The sequence below is a fragment of the Mustela erminea genome, chromosome 6 (genome assembly GCF_009829155.1).
Source record: "Mustela erminea isolate mMusErm1 chromosome 6, mMusErm1.Pri, whole genome shotgun sequence".
Classification (NCBI taxonomy): Eukaryota; Metazoa; Chordata; class Mammalia; order Carnivora; family Mustelidae; genus Mustela; species Mustela erminea.
This window is the reverse complement of record NC_045619.1, coordinates 20,716,549-20,732,769: the sequence shown is the minus strand read 5'-3', so window position 1 is coordinate 20,732,769 and position 16,221 is coordinate 20,716,549. Positions and strand designations below refer to the sequence as shown.

The window sequence follows — 16,221 nt, the reverse complement described above, 5'->3', positions numbered from 1 at the left end:
CCATTGTAATGGGGTGTCAACATTAGAGCAAACAGTTTTCCATGGGATACAAATTATATACGTTCTGATGCCAGAAATTCATGGAGATCACCAGGACAACTCATTATAAATAGTCCTGTGATTCAAATGATTCTTGAACATCAATTTAATGACAATACATGGCATCAATGCTCAGTCTAACAGAATGAACTCATTAAATGATTGTGGGAATTAATGTAATAAAAGTAGCTGATATACATTGAGTTTTCATGTGTGTTAGGTTCTGTTCTAAGTGGCCTAAATATAATAATCCACTTATGATAATCCTGGGAAGAACCCCATGAAGAAGAAACTACTTTATGATTCCTAGGTTACAGATGAAGAAACAGAAGCCCAGATAGGTTAAGTAGGCCAAAGTCACACAGCTAAGTAAGTGGAAGAGTAAACATTCAAACTAAGTCACACTGGCTCCTAGCTTGGGTATAGAGTGGAGAAGAAATCAAGCATCCAGGATGACTTCAAGATTTTTACCTGAGCAGCCAGAGGAACAAAATGATCATTACTGGGGATGGGAAGATCTTAGAAATTATTTTTTCAAGGGAAACTCAGTTTGGATATGTTAAATTTGAGATGCTGATTGTGTGTCCAAGGAGATGTCAAATAAGTCTCTTTATGAAAATTGGGATCTGTATCTAAAGCCCACAGATGGAATAAGATCACTTCCAGAGTGTAGATAGAAAAGAAAAGAGATCTGTGAGCTGAGTCTTGGGCATCCTGGTGTTTACGATCAGGGAAGTAGGGAATTGGTTTAGAAGACAAAACAGAAAGAGTGGTCAGAGAATTAAGAGGAAGAGCACATGAGTGTGGTTTCTTGAGAGAAAATAAAGGAAGAAACGGTGATCAATTGTGTTAAGTGCTGATAAGTTGATTACTTGAGGACCTAAGATGACCATTGGATTGAGCAAAAGGCTCAACGGAAGGCATTGATGACCTTAAGAAGAGCAATTTTGGTGGACAGGCTGGGGGATACCTGGTTGGAATAGGTCCAAGAAAGAATGGGTGGTGGGGAACTGAAGAAAGAGTCTTCCAGTTTTTCTAAAAAAAGAAGATGAAAATGGGCATAGCTGGAGGAGAACGATGTGGTAGAAGTAAGAGCATATTTGTAGATAATAGGAATGATCTAGCAGAGAGGCAAAAATAATTGATGAATTATGGGAGTGGGAATTTCTGGAATAATATCCTTGAGTAGGTGAGAGGAGGTGAAATCTGGTGCCCAGGGAGAGAGATTGGTTTTGGGTAGCAGCATGGACAATTACCAAAGAAAATGTAGAATGCATCAGCATAAATGCAGATGGGTAGCTAGGTACGTTGAAAAGTTGCTGAAGTTCTCTTCTGGTTATTTCAGCGTGCTCGTCCATTTATTAAAGCTCACACTCTGAGCTCAGTTAAAATTGAAAGCTCCTTCCCTGGCTTTATCATTGCTCTCGCTTTGAATTCAACAAAACCTGAATAATCCAGTAATTATGGCTCCTTGACTTTCTTCCTCACCAGCTAAGACCTGAAGGAGGGCAGAGAACGTGTCACATACTTTATTGCTCCCCAACCCTTGGCATAGTGCCCGACAGACAACATGCGCTCAATAAATATTTGATGAATTGAATTGAATCTAGTATATTTATTTCTCTATACAATACTTTAAATCTGATTTTGCTTGAGTCTTAAAAACTACCAAGATCATATTCTCTGTGGATTGGTGGGCAGATTATTTGTATCTCAATCCATTCTGCTAATCATTGTATTAGCTATTTATTATTGAATTCAATATTCATGAATACTTAAAAGCTTTGCTCATTTTTATAAAAGTTTGGACCTTAGTTGGGCCATAGCAACATCCTCAGAAGGGTTACCATATGTGAGAAGATGCAAATAGCTTTTTTGATCATTGACAGCGTTCAGTTTGCCCAATACCCTTTTATTTTTTAAAGAAAAGGGTGAATTCACTGTATTGACATACCATAATCTGAACCTGTAGAAGTCAGTGAAAAAGCCTAGAAAGAACCACCTAGAAAGAAAGGATGTACAACCCACTGGCTATGTGCTGTGGTAGAAAATGTGCCTCCCTACCTCTACCTAACATTTTATGAAGATTTAGATAAAGAGGAAGAAAATAATCTGCCATTGGATTGATTTTCTACTTGCTATCTTTTTAGCAAGCTTTAGGTGACACTAAAATCAAGAAGCGTAATAGTTAGCTAGGTCATACAATGTGAACGAAGTCTGTCAATCCTTTTCCAGCAGGAAATTCAGTGAAGTGTATTGTCGAGGACACAGACTTGGACTTGGATTTGCATCCCACCTCATACAAGACCTAGTTTCCTGACCTGTATAATAGCAAGATAACACCATCGATGTCATGGAGTAGTTGTGAGCTTTAAATGACCTAATGCTTATAAAAGCACAATACTATCTCCAGAAGATCAGTGATGTTAGTCACTATTATTTATTTTCATGACAATAACAACTTTCAAAAAGGCAGGCTGCAACCTACTTTGGGTTTCCCTTTTTCTTCTTTGGTAGACCTTTTCTTTTTGCGTAGTATACTTCCTTTTTTTCTCTAATCCTGGCTTTTCTTCTCTGACCATTTTTCTTCCACTATAGAAAAATTGATGGGACCAATGAGGAAGAAGATAACACTGAGTTGAATGAAGAAGGAAGGCCAGTGCAGACTTCCAGGCAGCCGCCCCCGCTCTGCAACTGCCACTGCTGTGGCCTCCCCAAGCGTTACATCATTGCCATCATGAGCGGGCTGGGATTCTGCATTTCCTTTGGGATTCGGTGCAATCTAGGAGTAGCCATTGTGGAAATGGTCAACAACAGCACTGTCTATGTCGACGGAAAACCAGAAGTTCAGGTCAGTGTCTGTGTTTGGTGGGGGCTGTGCAAATACTTGGCTATAGGAAAAAAAACACTGCCCCTCTTGCATTGATGTGACAAAAAGGTAGAATGGCTACCATGTGCCAGGCACTGTGCAAGGTGGAGGAGAGAGAATGATGAGAAACATGGGCTGGGCCCTTGTCACCATAGAGATGTCCAAGTAAGTCAGCATGATTCACAGTGGTAGTGCTGGGTTGGAGGTGTTCAGAATGCTTGGGGTCACATCGGAGGATGCTGGGCCAGACTTGGATATCATGGAAGAATTCCCACAGAAAGTGATGGCTGGTTCTGAAAGATAAGGAGGAACTGACAGACAAAAGGTGTTTCCTTGAGGTGGGAAGAAGAGCGCTTGAAGAGAAAGGAACATCTTGTGATAAAGACTATAGGAGAGAAGGGGAGGGAGGTAGAGAGGAGGAAAGAGAGGGAGAGAGAGAGAAAATGATGTTGTTTAGGAACTGAGATAGGAGTTCAACTTTTCTGAGCCATGGACCCGTTTGGCAATCTGCTGTAGACTGATGAATCCTTTGCAAAATAATGTTTTAAATGCTTTTTTTTTTTTTAAAGATTTTATTTATTTATTTGACAGAGAGAGATCACAAGTAGGCAGAGAGGCAGGCAGAGAGAGAGAGGAGGAAGCAGGCTCCCTGCTAAGCAGAGAGCCCGATGTGGGACTCGACCCCAGGACCCTGAGATCATGACCTGAGCCGAAGGCAGCGGCTTAACCCACTGAGCCACCCAGGCGCCCCTGTTTTAAATTCTTTAAATAAAATGCATGGGATTATAAATGAAACTAATTATATTGAAATATATATAGCAAATTATTGAAAAATAAGGTTAATGATATAGAAACATATGGGCTTCTTTACGAACCCATCAGATGACAAAATTTAACAATGGGTCTAAAATTACTGTACCTTTGGTGTGCCTGGGTGGCTCAGTCAGTTACGTATCTGCCTTCGGCTCAGGTCAAGATCCCAGGGTCCTGGGATCTAGTCCTACATCACAGTCCTTGCATAGTGGGGAGCCTGCTTTTCCGTTTGCCTGCCGCTTCCCCCTGCTTGTCCTCTCTGCCCCCCCAATAAATAAATAAATAAAATCTTTTAAAAAATTAAAATAAAATTACAGTAAGTTTGAAGTTTGCAGTATAAACCATCGTTTAAGATAGTGGTGACAACTGTCATATGAACAGATTTATAATTTCCACTAGTGATGGAGTCACAGGTACTGACTGATACTACTACTGTGGTTTTTTGCCTACATTCATAATCACAGGAAATGCTAAATTTCAGCTACCAGTTAGAGAAAATAAAAATGCCGAATTTTCCCACCAAAGTTCACAGGTCCGCAACCTTCTGTCTTTGGATTAAAGGCTGAGAACCCCTGTAGGAGAGCAGAGCATGGCAAGCATCGAGACAGGGGGACACCAGGGTAAATAGGGGTTAGGCCAGGTAACAACTGGTAAGCCATGTAGGGAGTCATGGGTGGGCTTTGTGCAGGGCCCACTGTATCCAGCCAGGGGTCTCCCAATGGACTGGGATTGGAGTGAGTAGAAGCAGGAAGCCCAGTTCAAAGGCAGTTGTAGTCACAAGCAAGCATGCTCTGATGTGACTTAAGAGCATTGAGGAGGGTGCATGATGTGATGAGTACTGGGTGTTAAATGCAACTAACGAATCATTGAATATTACATCCAAAACCAATGACATACTATATGTTGGCTAATTGAATTTACACTTGATCTTAGCCAAAAGGCCGAGAAGCGATGGCTAATTGAATTTATATTAGAAAAAAGCATTGTTTTTTATGAATCACTGGAAAGATGAAATCTGGCTTGTTTCTTATATAGTAAACCTAGAGAAGTATTGAGGCTATGGGGAAAAAAAAAAAAAAAACCCAAACGTATGCCCAGTGCATACATGTCTCATTGTATTGAACACACGCCCGGGAATGACTTGTGTGGAGGTACACCAGTTCGCAGAGAGGCACGGAGGTCTCTGGTCCCTGCGCGTATGTGGAGAAACACTGACGTCAGAGTTTCCCCACTGCTGTTTGGTCACTGTCTATAGGCTGTGCCAGGAAGAAGGTGTCATACGAAATGGGAGCTTTTATAATACTGTGTCCTGTGTGAGAGTCTCCAAGAGGGGGCTGTGGTGTGCATTATTTCCCGGACTTTATTGTCGAACACCCTCTTTCATGCCACAGCTATTAGCATTACCTGGAACAGTTCCTGCTAAGGGCTGGTGTGGGAAAGTTTGATTCTTATCCACTAAAAAGAAGTCGTTAGTTGGCCGTGCAGGCTTTTTTTCTTTTCTTTTAGCTAAGAGATTTTTCTGCCAGATGAGAAAAGAACAATGGAGAGTCTGCGAGCCTCTTTCTGATGCCGCAGCTGAATTTGTTCTCAAAGGATATGCTAGTTGTTTATTTTTTTGGTTTGGAGGGAGGGCAGGAGAGGTATGATGGGGCAAGCCATGCATTTTTTAAATAAAGAGTGATGTATATTAGTGAGATTTCAGATGTGTATCACATGCATTCTCACAGCCTTTTGTGAGCAGGGCCAGCTAATTAAAACTTGTCTGCCGAGGCCCAGATCAAAATGAGATGCTGGTTTGTGTTTGTTTGTTGCCTGGAAAGATAGGCCTAGGTCCACAGAGTCTGCTTGGAGGCATATGGAAAAGACATTTTTGATAAATCTAAGGAACAATGCTAGTGTGTGCTCTCTGGTTTCTGTAGTTTTCCCTTTGGAGTCTTAGAGAAACCGATGGAGAGCTAAAATATGCTTTGCATAATTTCTTCTGGTCTCAAAAATAGGAGTTTGGGAGCATTTCGGAAGCTCTAGGACAACTTCAATTTATAGCTGGTCATTTCTCTCTTACTCAGATAGAACAAAGCTTACATGTCAGCTGAATATGTTCATCCTGATGACAAAGATTTTACTGGTATTTTTGTTTATCTGGTTTTTCATTTTATGGGAGTGAGGAACTACATATTTTTCACTGAGATATTTTGAAGTCCTCATTTTCAAAAGAGGAGAGAAGTAAGCAGTATGAGTATGTACGTCTTGCAAATATTTAGGTTATACTGTACTAGTGGTATACAGGGTAATTTTAGCTGATGTGTGAATACTCACTTTTAGTTTAATAATTATGAATTTTAAAACACATGAATCACTTAGAATAGCATCTGACATATGGCAAGCAATAAGTGACTGATGTTTGAGAAACTTTGTGATTATCTCTTTTAACTTCAGGAAAAGTCCAAACTCCTTCCCATGAATCATGAGTCCTGAAGAGTTAAGAGCATGGGCTTTTGAATTGGCCAGACCTGGTTTCACACTTGACTTCTTTTGTTTATTAACTCTGGGACCTTGAACAAGTTGTCCTTATGTCCTGGTCAGAGATTGCTGGTTGCAAGGAATAGAAATGCAGTGAAAGCAGGTCAAGTTAAAAAGGGAATTATACGGGACACCTGGGTGGCTCAGTCGGTCAAGCCACTGCCTTGGGCTCAGGTCACGATCCCAGGGTCCTAGGATCAAGTCCCACATCGGGTTCCTACCGTGGCAGGGAGCCTGCTTCTCTCTGCCTCTGCCTGCCGCTCTGCCTGCTGTGTGCTCACACACACTCTTCTCTCTCTCTCTGACAAATAAATAAATAAATAAAATCTTAAAAAAAAAGAAAGAAATTATTAAAAAAAAAAAAAAAGGAATTATGCTAGGGCTGTATGGGATCTCATGAGAGTGAAGGGCAGAAAGCAGGTCTGATGTGTGTATTTGTGCAGTCCGTGCCCTGAACAGTGGGGAGCTCAGCCTGTGGTGGGACTGAAATCCTGGCTGTACTCCATGAGGGGAAGAAAATAAATCTTTACCTAATTCTTTCCAGGGCATAAACAGAGGCTCTGCCAGGAAGGGCAGAGTGGAGCTGGCCCTCCTGGGAATGAGGAAATCCTTAGCTAAGGTCTCCAGCTTGCTTGTTCCATACAGTGCCTCATCTGCTTCTCTCTGAGTATGCTCCACTGTCCAAGTCTCTCCATGGACTCTTTTCTTTCCTTTTCCATCACTTCTCACGTTCGTCCTCCATAGTGAAGTGTCTTGCTCAGGAACTGACTTACTTGGCCTTGAAACTAAAACTAAACTCAAAGTTTCAGTTCAGGTGTTCAGCCTTGTCTAAGTACAATTTCTGGGTTCAGATTGGAGAGAGAGACACACATACATGTGGCCATTATGCTTCTAATGGGGCTCAAGTGATGATGAAAGTCAGTTCTCAGCAGGCCCAAGTGCTGTTTGACATGTATGATCTCCTTCAGAGAATACCTGGAAACACAGTCCCTCAGAGAGGAAAGTGTGAGCAGGAGACATTTTGATTGGTAATTAGCCTTTGGAAGAAGTGAATCCCTCTGCCTTGGATCTTTGGCTCCTTGGGTCATTCTGTGACTCAAGGCAAAGATGTCTAATCTCTCTTTCTTAGTAAGAAAGTCAAGTTCTACAAACAGTGCAAAGAATGTAGTTTTTTGGGTCAAGCCGATAAGAGATCATGATCTTGGCTCTCCTTGTAACTAGTTGTATGACTTTGGGCCAGTCAGTTAGTCTCTCCAAGCCTTATTATCCTCATCTACAAAAGGAGAGCCAAGGTGTTGGAAGAATTAAGGGAGGGAATACATGAATAGTGCCTTAATAAAATTATGTCTCTCTTTTGCTCCAAGCTTCTAATGGTTTCCATCTTTCTTTGATTAAAAGCCAAGATCCTTTTGGTGATTTCAAGGGTCTCTCATCATTTGAACCTCTCTTACTTTAACTCTTATTCTTGTGTCCTGCACTCATTACCTCCCAGGTATCCTAACATCTTGCTGTTTCTCTAACCTCAGGGCCTTTGCATTTGCTATTTTTCTGCCTTGAAAGTTGTCTCAGATAATTATTTGCTCTCTTCTTTCCTTTAGAGCTTTACTCAAAAATCACCCCCTCAATGAAGCCTTCCCTCTCTATCTAAAATTGCGCTCTACCTCACTCCTATCCAGCACTTCCTGTCCCCCTCCCTGATTTATTTTTTCTCCTCATCCCTGATTACCATCTAACACAGGCTGTACTTGTTTATTTGTTTACTAGCTACTGTCCCTACTGGCATCTTTGTGAAGATAGCAATTACTCTTGTTCTGTTCACTGTTGTATCCCCAGGGCTTAGTATAATGTGTGGCACATAGTAGCAGAAAGTAAAAATTTGGTGAGCTGATTTGAATAATGATTGTTAGTTTCATTTTACTCTCTCTCATTTTCTTTTTCTTTTTCTTTTCTTTTTTTTTTTTTTTTTTGAGTAATATCTACCTAACATGGGACTTGAACTCATGTCCCTGAGATCAAGGGTCACATGCTCTACCAACTGAGCCAGCCAGGCACCCCAGTTTCATTTTACTTTTTTTTTCTTTTTAAGATTTTATTTATTTACTTGACACAGAGAGAGAGAGAGAGCACAGGCAGGGGAAGCTGGAGAGGGAGAAGCAAGTTCCCCCCTGAGCAGCGAGCCTGATGCAGGGCTCTATCCCAGAATACTCTGATCGCACCCTGAGCCAGAGGCAGCTGCTCAGCCAAATGAGCCAGCCAGGAACCCCAGTTTCATTTTACACTTAAACTTCAATTTCCTAATTGGTAAAATGGGAAATACGGTATAGAGGACAGGCCGGTGTTACATGGACTGTGATCTCCTAGAACATGAAGGCAATTCTTGTTTGAGTTAGTATTTGCACTGTCTAGCACCTGACCTGGCACACAGGAGGCACTAGGTGAATGTTGAATAAATGAGCAAATAAATACATAACAGCTTGTGATGGGAAAATAAACTGACAGAAGTTGATAAGGCATAATATGTTGATAATTAAGAACCTTTCCTCCATAACAGGAACACCTTCCATTTTGATATGATTGCTTTTTTTTTTAAAATTTTTAAAAAACTTTATTTATTTTCAGTATAACAGTATCATTATTTTTTCACCATACCCAGTGCTCCATGCAATCCATGCCCTCTATAATACCCACCACTTGGTACCCCGACCTCCCATCCCCCCGCCACTTCAAACCCCTCAGATTGTTTTTCAGAGTCCATAGTCTCGATTGCTTTTTTAAAAAGATTTTATTTTTAATGGACTATGTCATATAGACTTATTTTTAATGGACTATGTTAATATAGTCCAGTACCATACAGGTTTTTCCATGTGAGTAGTAGGGGCTTACCTCTAGATTGCAAGATGTCTTTAATGCCCTTGAAATTCTGTAGTAGATATTTGAGCAATAAGTATTCAAGACAGACCAAGCCACCTCAAGGAGCAGTTGAATTCTCTGGTACTAAAGGTGTTCAAGCAGAATCTCTACACCCAATGTGGGGCTTGAGCTTACAACCCTGAGATCAAGAGGAGCATGTTCTTGGGACCGAGCCAGCCAGGCGCCCCCAATCCTTTACAAAGCCATTCATGTATTTCTTCATTTGGCAAATATTTACTTGCACCTTCTATGTTCCAGAAATTTATTTTAGGTACTCAGGTTATAAAGCCAAAGGGACATGGCTGTTCCCTTAGAGTTGCTAGCCACCAGTGTAAGAAATGGACATGTGAATAGCTAGTTCGAGAACAGCACCCAGCAGGGGCCATGGCTGTAAGGACAGAGGTCTGTGGGACAAGTGCAGGACCACTTCAAAAGGGAGTTGGGGAGCTTCCTCAGAGGAAGGAACATTTGCGAAGAGTCTGAAAAAAAAGAGTTAACTTTCGGAAGAAAGAGAGGAAAGGGGACCTAGCCCTGGAGAATCACATTTTCAATGGCTTAAGGGTTGTGTCATTATTAAGTGTGTGTGTGTATACACACACACACACACACACACACACACACATACATATATATATATATATATATATATATATATATATATGTATTTAAGTTTGAACATAATCTCTCCTTGCTCTCACTAGAAGACAAGCTCAATGACAGCAGGGACTTTGTTGTATTTGTTGCTATAACCCAAGCATACAAGAGCCCTCCACAATTTTTTTTTTTTTAAGATTTTGTTTATTTATTTGACAGAGAGAGAGAGAGGGAGAGAGAGATCAAAAGTAGGCAGAGAGGCAAGCAGAGAGAGAGAGGGAGAAGCAGGATTCCCATTGAGCAGAGAGCCCGATGTAGGGCTTAATCCTAGGACCCTGAGACCGTGACCGGGGCTGAAGGCAGAGGCTTAACCCACTGAGCCACCCAGGTGCCCCCACAAATATTTGTTGAATAAAGGAAGGAAAGAAGGACCTGGTGGGGTTGTTATGTAGGATCATTGGTGAAAAATGGTTGTCAAGTGTTTTCTTACAAACACAACCGTTATCTGATTTCTCATTTCAGACAGCACAATTTAACTGGGATCCAGAGACAGTGGGCCTTATCCATGGATCTTTCTTCTGGGGTTATATTGTGACACAAATTCCAGGTGGTTTCATTTCAAATAAGTTTGCTGCTAACAGGTAAGGCAAACTGAAATAACACGAATGAGGTACACACCATAACATGATTTTGTGTTTTTATAAAATCTGCATAGTTTGCTCTCAATTTAGAGATGCAGCAGGAAAGACAGGAGGCATTCCAATAGATGTGATTCACAGATATTGATGTGATTCCGTTCTTAAGCGGCTCTTGTTATTTACTTTTTTGTCTAACTTATCTTGCAACTCTTTTAGTGATTATGTAGTAAAAAGAGAAGTTGACTCTGAATCAGAAGAAATGTTCCTGGACACTAAATAACTCAACTTGGTAACCTCTAGAGTCACTTTTTTTTTTTTTTCTTTTCTGGGTCTTTTTGCTCATCTGTGAAATAAAGTATGGTTTATATTGTGTTTGAGTTTCCTTTGACAAGTGACATTCTGTGATCCTATGTACTATATTAAAATAGTTCAGTACCATATAGATTTTGTCATGTGAGTAGTAGGGGCTTTGCCTCTAGGTTGCAAGATGTCTTTAATGACCTTGAAATTCTATCGTAGGTGTTTAAGCAATTAAAACTACCCAAGACAGAATGAGCTGCCTCAAGGAGCAGTAGAGTTCTCTGTCACTACAGGCATTCAAGCCAAAGAAGATGGCCTTTTGGAGGATACATAGGGTGTATATGTAGCTGCACAGGGGTCTACTAAATGTCTCAAGTTTCCTTCCAATTGTATGTCCTGTGTCACAGTACATGTATGGATTTCATGAACCATACATTTTATAAAGCAGTTTCTCAAACTCTAAAAGATAACTCATTAGATGGTAATGAAGTCAACATGTGATTTACCAATGAGCATTTTCCAAAAAAGGACAGAAAAATAGAAAAGAGGAAACCCAAATAGAATAAAATAGAATAGAAAATATCTTAATTCATTGCACCCTTAAGTATTGGTTCTTGAAATTTGTTTTGGTTACATTTGTGAGTATGGTTATGTTTTGAGTTGCAATATAAAATATATTTTGTTTTATGGGTTAAGGTAAAAAAGAAAGTCAAGGGGCGCCTGGGTGGCTCAGTGGGTTAAGACTCTGCCTTTGGCTCAGGTCATGATCCCAGGGTCCTGGGATCGAGCCCTGCATCGGGCTCTCTGCTCAGCAGGGAGCCTGCTTCTTCCTCTCTCTCTGCCTGCCTCTCCGCGTACTTGTGATCTCTGTCTGTCAAATAAATAAATAAAATCTTTAAAAAAAAAAGTCAATACCATGAGATCTAAATATGTACAAGCAGGACTTTGTTTACTTACATTCTGGCCTAATTTGCAGCCTTCAGTATCACTTATCTTTTGTATTCTTTTCAAAAAGTGATAAAATACTGGCTCATATGATCTCAGGGATTACTGCTTATACTTCTGCCATAAAAGGAAATCATGCATATTTCTAACATATTAAAAGGGCTGAAGCATCATTAATGTGTGAGAAAAGAAGAAAAGGCTGCCTATTCTCTTTTCCCAGGACACTCTGGTCCAGGCAGGGAGAAGGCATGGGGAACTGGGCAGCAGGCTGGGGGCTCAGACAGGTACACAGCCCATTTTGTGCGTGGCTTGTCCCAGGACATAGGCTGCTTTCCGATAGTATGGCCTTTTGGTAAAGTGACAGCATAATTGTGAGGCAGGAGACACAATCCAAATGTGTCAATGTCATGTGGTAATAGAACGAGTCTGTTGGGTAGAAGTAAGCAGAATGGTGCATCTCCAGCAAGCTCACCTCATGTTGGTCAATCTCTAGCTTCAGTACTTCATTTGGGAAGGATATTCCCATATTACCAACAACCTGCCTATAATGGGTCCAGGGATGAGCTCAGGATTCATAGCTGCCCAACAGTCTAGCTTGGGATACACCAGATCCTAACACAATATCTATTTCTCTTTTTATTAATTTCCATGGTGACTTTCCATGAATGGTGAGGCTCATTCCTGATGTCTGACTGAAGCGCCATATCCACAAGTGTGCCTGCCCCCTAACACAGTGTTTTGGTCCCTCAGGGTCTTTGGAGCCGCCATCTTCTTAACATCAACCTTGAACATGTTCATCCCTTCGGCGGCCAGAGTGCATTACGGCTGTGTCATGTGTGTCAGAATCTTGCAAGGTCTAGTGGAGGTAGGAGATTCTTTCCTTAATGGTTTTTGCTACTGCTAGATAAAGTATGGTCCTTTAGATAATTCAGCTTCTAAAGAAAAACTGTTTTACTGAGTTTTCTGGTCTTCCACCTTGTCCTGCTATTTCCACTCTTCAGTTTTAACTACTGTCACGAATGCTTTAATTAGAATGCCTGTGTGATTACAAATGTATACACAATAAAGGACCATTTCATAGAGTGCAGAATTTCACATGAGGAGGCAGAAATGATCTTAGAGGCAATCTAATCCAACCCCTGTCATTTAATGAATGATGAAACTGAAGTCAAAATATGATAGTTCACATAGCAGTGGCCCTTTACACTAGAACAATTTAAATGGATTTATTAATAAATCTGTAAATTTCCAGGATGTAGTGTTACACAGAGATTTAACTCAGGGACCTGTTGAATCATTATATTGTACACCTAACCTATTATAACACTGTATATTAACTACACTGGAATTAAAAAAATTAGTAAGAAAATAAAAATGTGAGTCTAGAAAAAAAAATGTAAAAACCAGTACTTCCTCAAGAGTAGTACAAAAACAGATGGTGAGCTAAATCAGGCCATAGTTTCCTGAGCCCTGATGTAGAGCAGCGTTTCCCAAGCTCAGTCATTCACCTCTAACCTCCTTCACTTCTGTCATAGCCATGTACAATTTGTACTATTATTTACCTACAGTTTTTCCCTAGATCAATTCATTAAAACACACACACTCACACACACACACACACACACACACACACAAGAATCTTATCACAAGCAACAATATCTTTGAAATCATCGGTTTCATGCATCAGTTACATTGTTTCTTAAAGCCTATTAGAATATAAATGCGCCAGTAATGGAAAAAAAAATGTCATTTGTTGTAGCAACTCAAATCCAACTCTAGTTCCACTAGAGGGACATATACCAGACTTTGAAAAGTAACTGATGGGTGGAAAGAACTTGCTATTAACAGCCATGAAGACTAGAATGTAGTCACTTCATGTCTCTTGGCCTCAGGTTCTGTATCTTGAGGGGATGGACCAGCTGATTGCAGAAATCTCTTTCTACACCAATATTCTATAATAATATGAACTATAGAGATTCCTTTCCCATTCCCCACCATCCTTACATTGGAACTGATATTCAAATTGAAGCATCTGTGCTGTGAGTTAAAATAGCTGACATAAGCTACTTGGTATTCATGATTTAGGTTTTATCTTGTAGCCTCTCTTAAAGAAGCAGGGTCCATGTTTCAAACACAAGCAGAAACTGGAGTCAAATCAATAATCTATGTTCAACTGTTTTGCCAGGGTGTGACCTACCCAGCATGCCATGGGATGTGGAGTAAGTGGGCACCACCTTTGGAGAGAAGCCGACTGGCCACAACCTCTTTTTGTGGTAAGTGTATTAGAATCTTAAGTTTTACTTTGTCTTTAAGTGAAGACCCTACTATGTAGGATTTATTTTTTTTTGCATAACAGAAGTCCAAAGGTGAGTGATTGCTGGTGCTGGTTTCACTGCACAGTCATCCGTCAGGGCCTGACCATGCTCTGATTTTCTATTCCGCTGTCCTTGAAGTGATAGCTCTTTACTCTCCCACTTGTTCCTCTGGTTCACAAGAGGGTTGTTACAGCTCCAGGCATCAAGCCCATATTCCAGGCAGGAGGAAGTGGAAATGGTTGTCCTAGCCAAGTCTGTTCCTTTTATCAGCAAAGCATATGCTTTCCAGAAGCCCCTTATGAGGCTTCCACATATTTCCTTGGCCCTAATTGTGTCAGATTCTTTAACAACTGCAGAAGCAGCTAAGAAACCAAGTGCTGTCCTTGCCAGCACCATTACTAGAGAAAGGTCAGAAAGAAGGGGTTGGAAGTGGTTGTTGAATTAGCCAACAAATGATATTTGCTGAGGTCAAAAGCAGAAAAGAGAGAATCATTAAGCCTTTTGCTCCTCTTCTTTTTACAGACAGAGGAGGTGAAACTAAAGTCTGAAGTTTCGTTTTATTGAGTGGAAGTCAAGGTCCAAGGTCACACTGGACATGGAACAGGAGCTAGACTACCTGATTCTTTTTTATTTTTTAAATTTTCTTTGTCTATTAGAGAGAGCAGGGGCAGAGGGAGAGGGAAACTCCCTGCTGAACAGGGAGCCCCATGCAGGGCTTGATCTCAGGATTCTGGGATCATGACCTGAGCCGAAGGCAGACACTTAACCTACTGAGCCTCCCAGGCACCACTAAACCACCTATTTCTTAATTCAGAACTTTCCTCACTACACACTATGTATATACCATCATAGAGATCTTTTAATTAATTTTAACCATTACATTCCAGATGAAAATGAAGGCCATCCATCTTACCTGAAAGCACAATAGTGATCCTTAAGTAATGAAGTGACTGTAAATTACTGGGTCACCAATCTTCACCTTGTTAATGTTGTCTTATTCCAAGTCATGTTTCTGGGACTGGCCCTCTATGGGTCTCTGGAATAATCAGTGTTTGAAGGGTCTCCTGGATACCAATCAATAACTTAACAAGACAGTGGATGCTGATACCATCAGCATAGTTGTTAAATGTATTTTCCAATATTTTTTTTTATGGGGAAGGGGTTCAGGAAGATAAAAGTGCCTCAGGCCATGAAAGTCACAATGGGGATTGGGTAAAATTAGAATCAGAATTTAGCTCTGCCTAGTTGTTCAAGCTAGTGTGTCTTTACTAGGAAAAACCAACCTGTATTTCTTAGGGAAAGGGAGAAATAAAGCTTCTTCTTAATTTTTGTGAATATTTTCATTTATTTTTCCCTTGCTCTTTTTCTTTACCTCCTTGAATAATAATAATAATAATTGTTATTATAATATAGATTATTATTATTATATAGAATCCCTGGGACTTTGTTGTGAAGTATTCAACAATGTGCCCAAATTATGCCTAGCTTGGAATTGTATGCACGGTTGAGATGTCTTTAGCCTGTCTTGTCCTTAGAAACCATTTCTGTCCTCTTGTTTGTAGTTAAGATCATCTCCACTTCCACTACTGACCTGCGCCAACTCTAGAAGAATATAAGATTCTGACCTTATGAATTGTCAGGTCCTTGATTTTATTTTCTTTGGATGGTTTATTTATAAGGCTTTTCATTTTGATTTGCCAGCAAAGCAAGAATGACTAGCTGCCACACCCCATTCTTAGTCTTTATAACCCTTCAAGGGCTGGTTTAAGAAATGGTTGACTCTCAAGGAAGGCTACCTGATCAAAGTCATAAGCTTTATTACTTTTCCCAGCTAAGGTGTGGTCTTGGTTTGAAAGAACAGCCAAGTGTCATTAGAAGGAAACCCAAATTTGGGGTTAATCCATTCTTACACAAAAAATATTGGAGTTGGCAGGTACTTTAGGAAATATCTAGTTGAGTTTTCACAGCTAGTGAGGACAGAAGTGGGGACCTGTCTACTCCTAATGGCTACTCCCTCAACCCCATGCCATTCAACAATCATTGGAGGGCTCCTCTGTCCTCCACTGTCTGATAATGGAGGGATCAAGGTGCAGTGAGCTCCCCCAGGGCTGTCTGGATGGCACGCCCCATTGAGGTATGCTCAGGGGCTGTGAGTGTGACAGATTATAGTCAGCAATGTCTTGAAGGATGAGGAAGAGTTTTCTACTAGACAGAGAAGGACAATTTCAAGTGTAAAATTTCCTCTATGAGAGAATGCTTCCTACTATGAAGAATTAAT

General features: G+C 40.6%; 1 protein-coding gene across 1 annotated transcript in view; it reads left to right on the top strand.

Annotated features, from left to right (window-relative positions):
* The window catches only part of SLC17A8 (solute carrier family 17 member 8), a 48,088-nt gene that overhangs the window by 13,367 nt on the left and 18,500 nt on the right, over positions 1-16,221 (top strand). The window contains exons 2-5 of the mRNA XM_032346640.1: positions 2,638-2,890; positions 10,268-10,386; positions 12,379-12,493; positions 13,814-13,901. Coding sequence (XP_032202531.1) covers positions 2,638-2,890; positions 10,268-10,386; positions 12,379-12,493; positions 13,814-13,901 — 575 coding nt within the window. The remainder of the gene's footprint in view (positions 1-2,637; positions 2,891-10,267; positions 10,387-12,378; positions 12,494-13,813; positions 13,902-16,221) is intronic.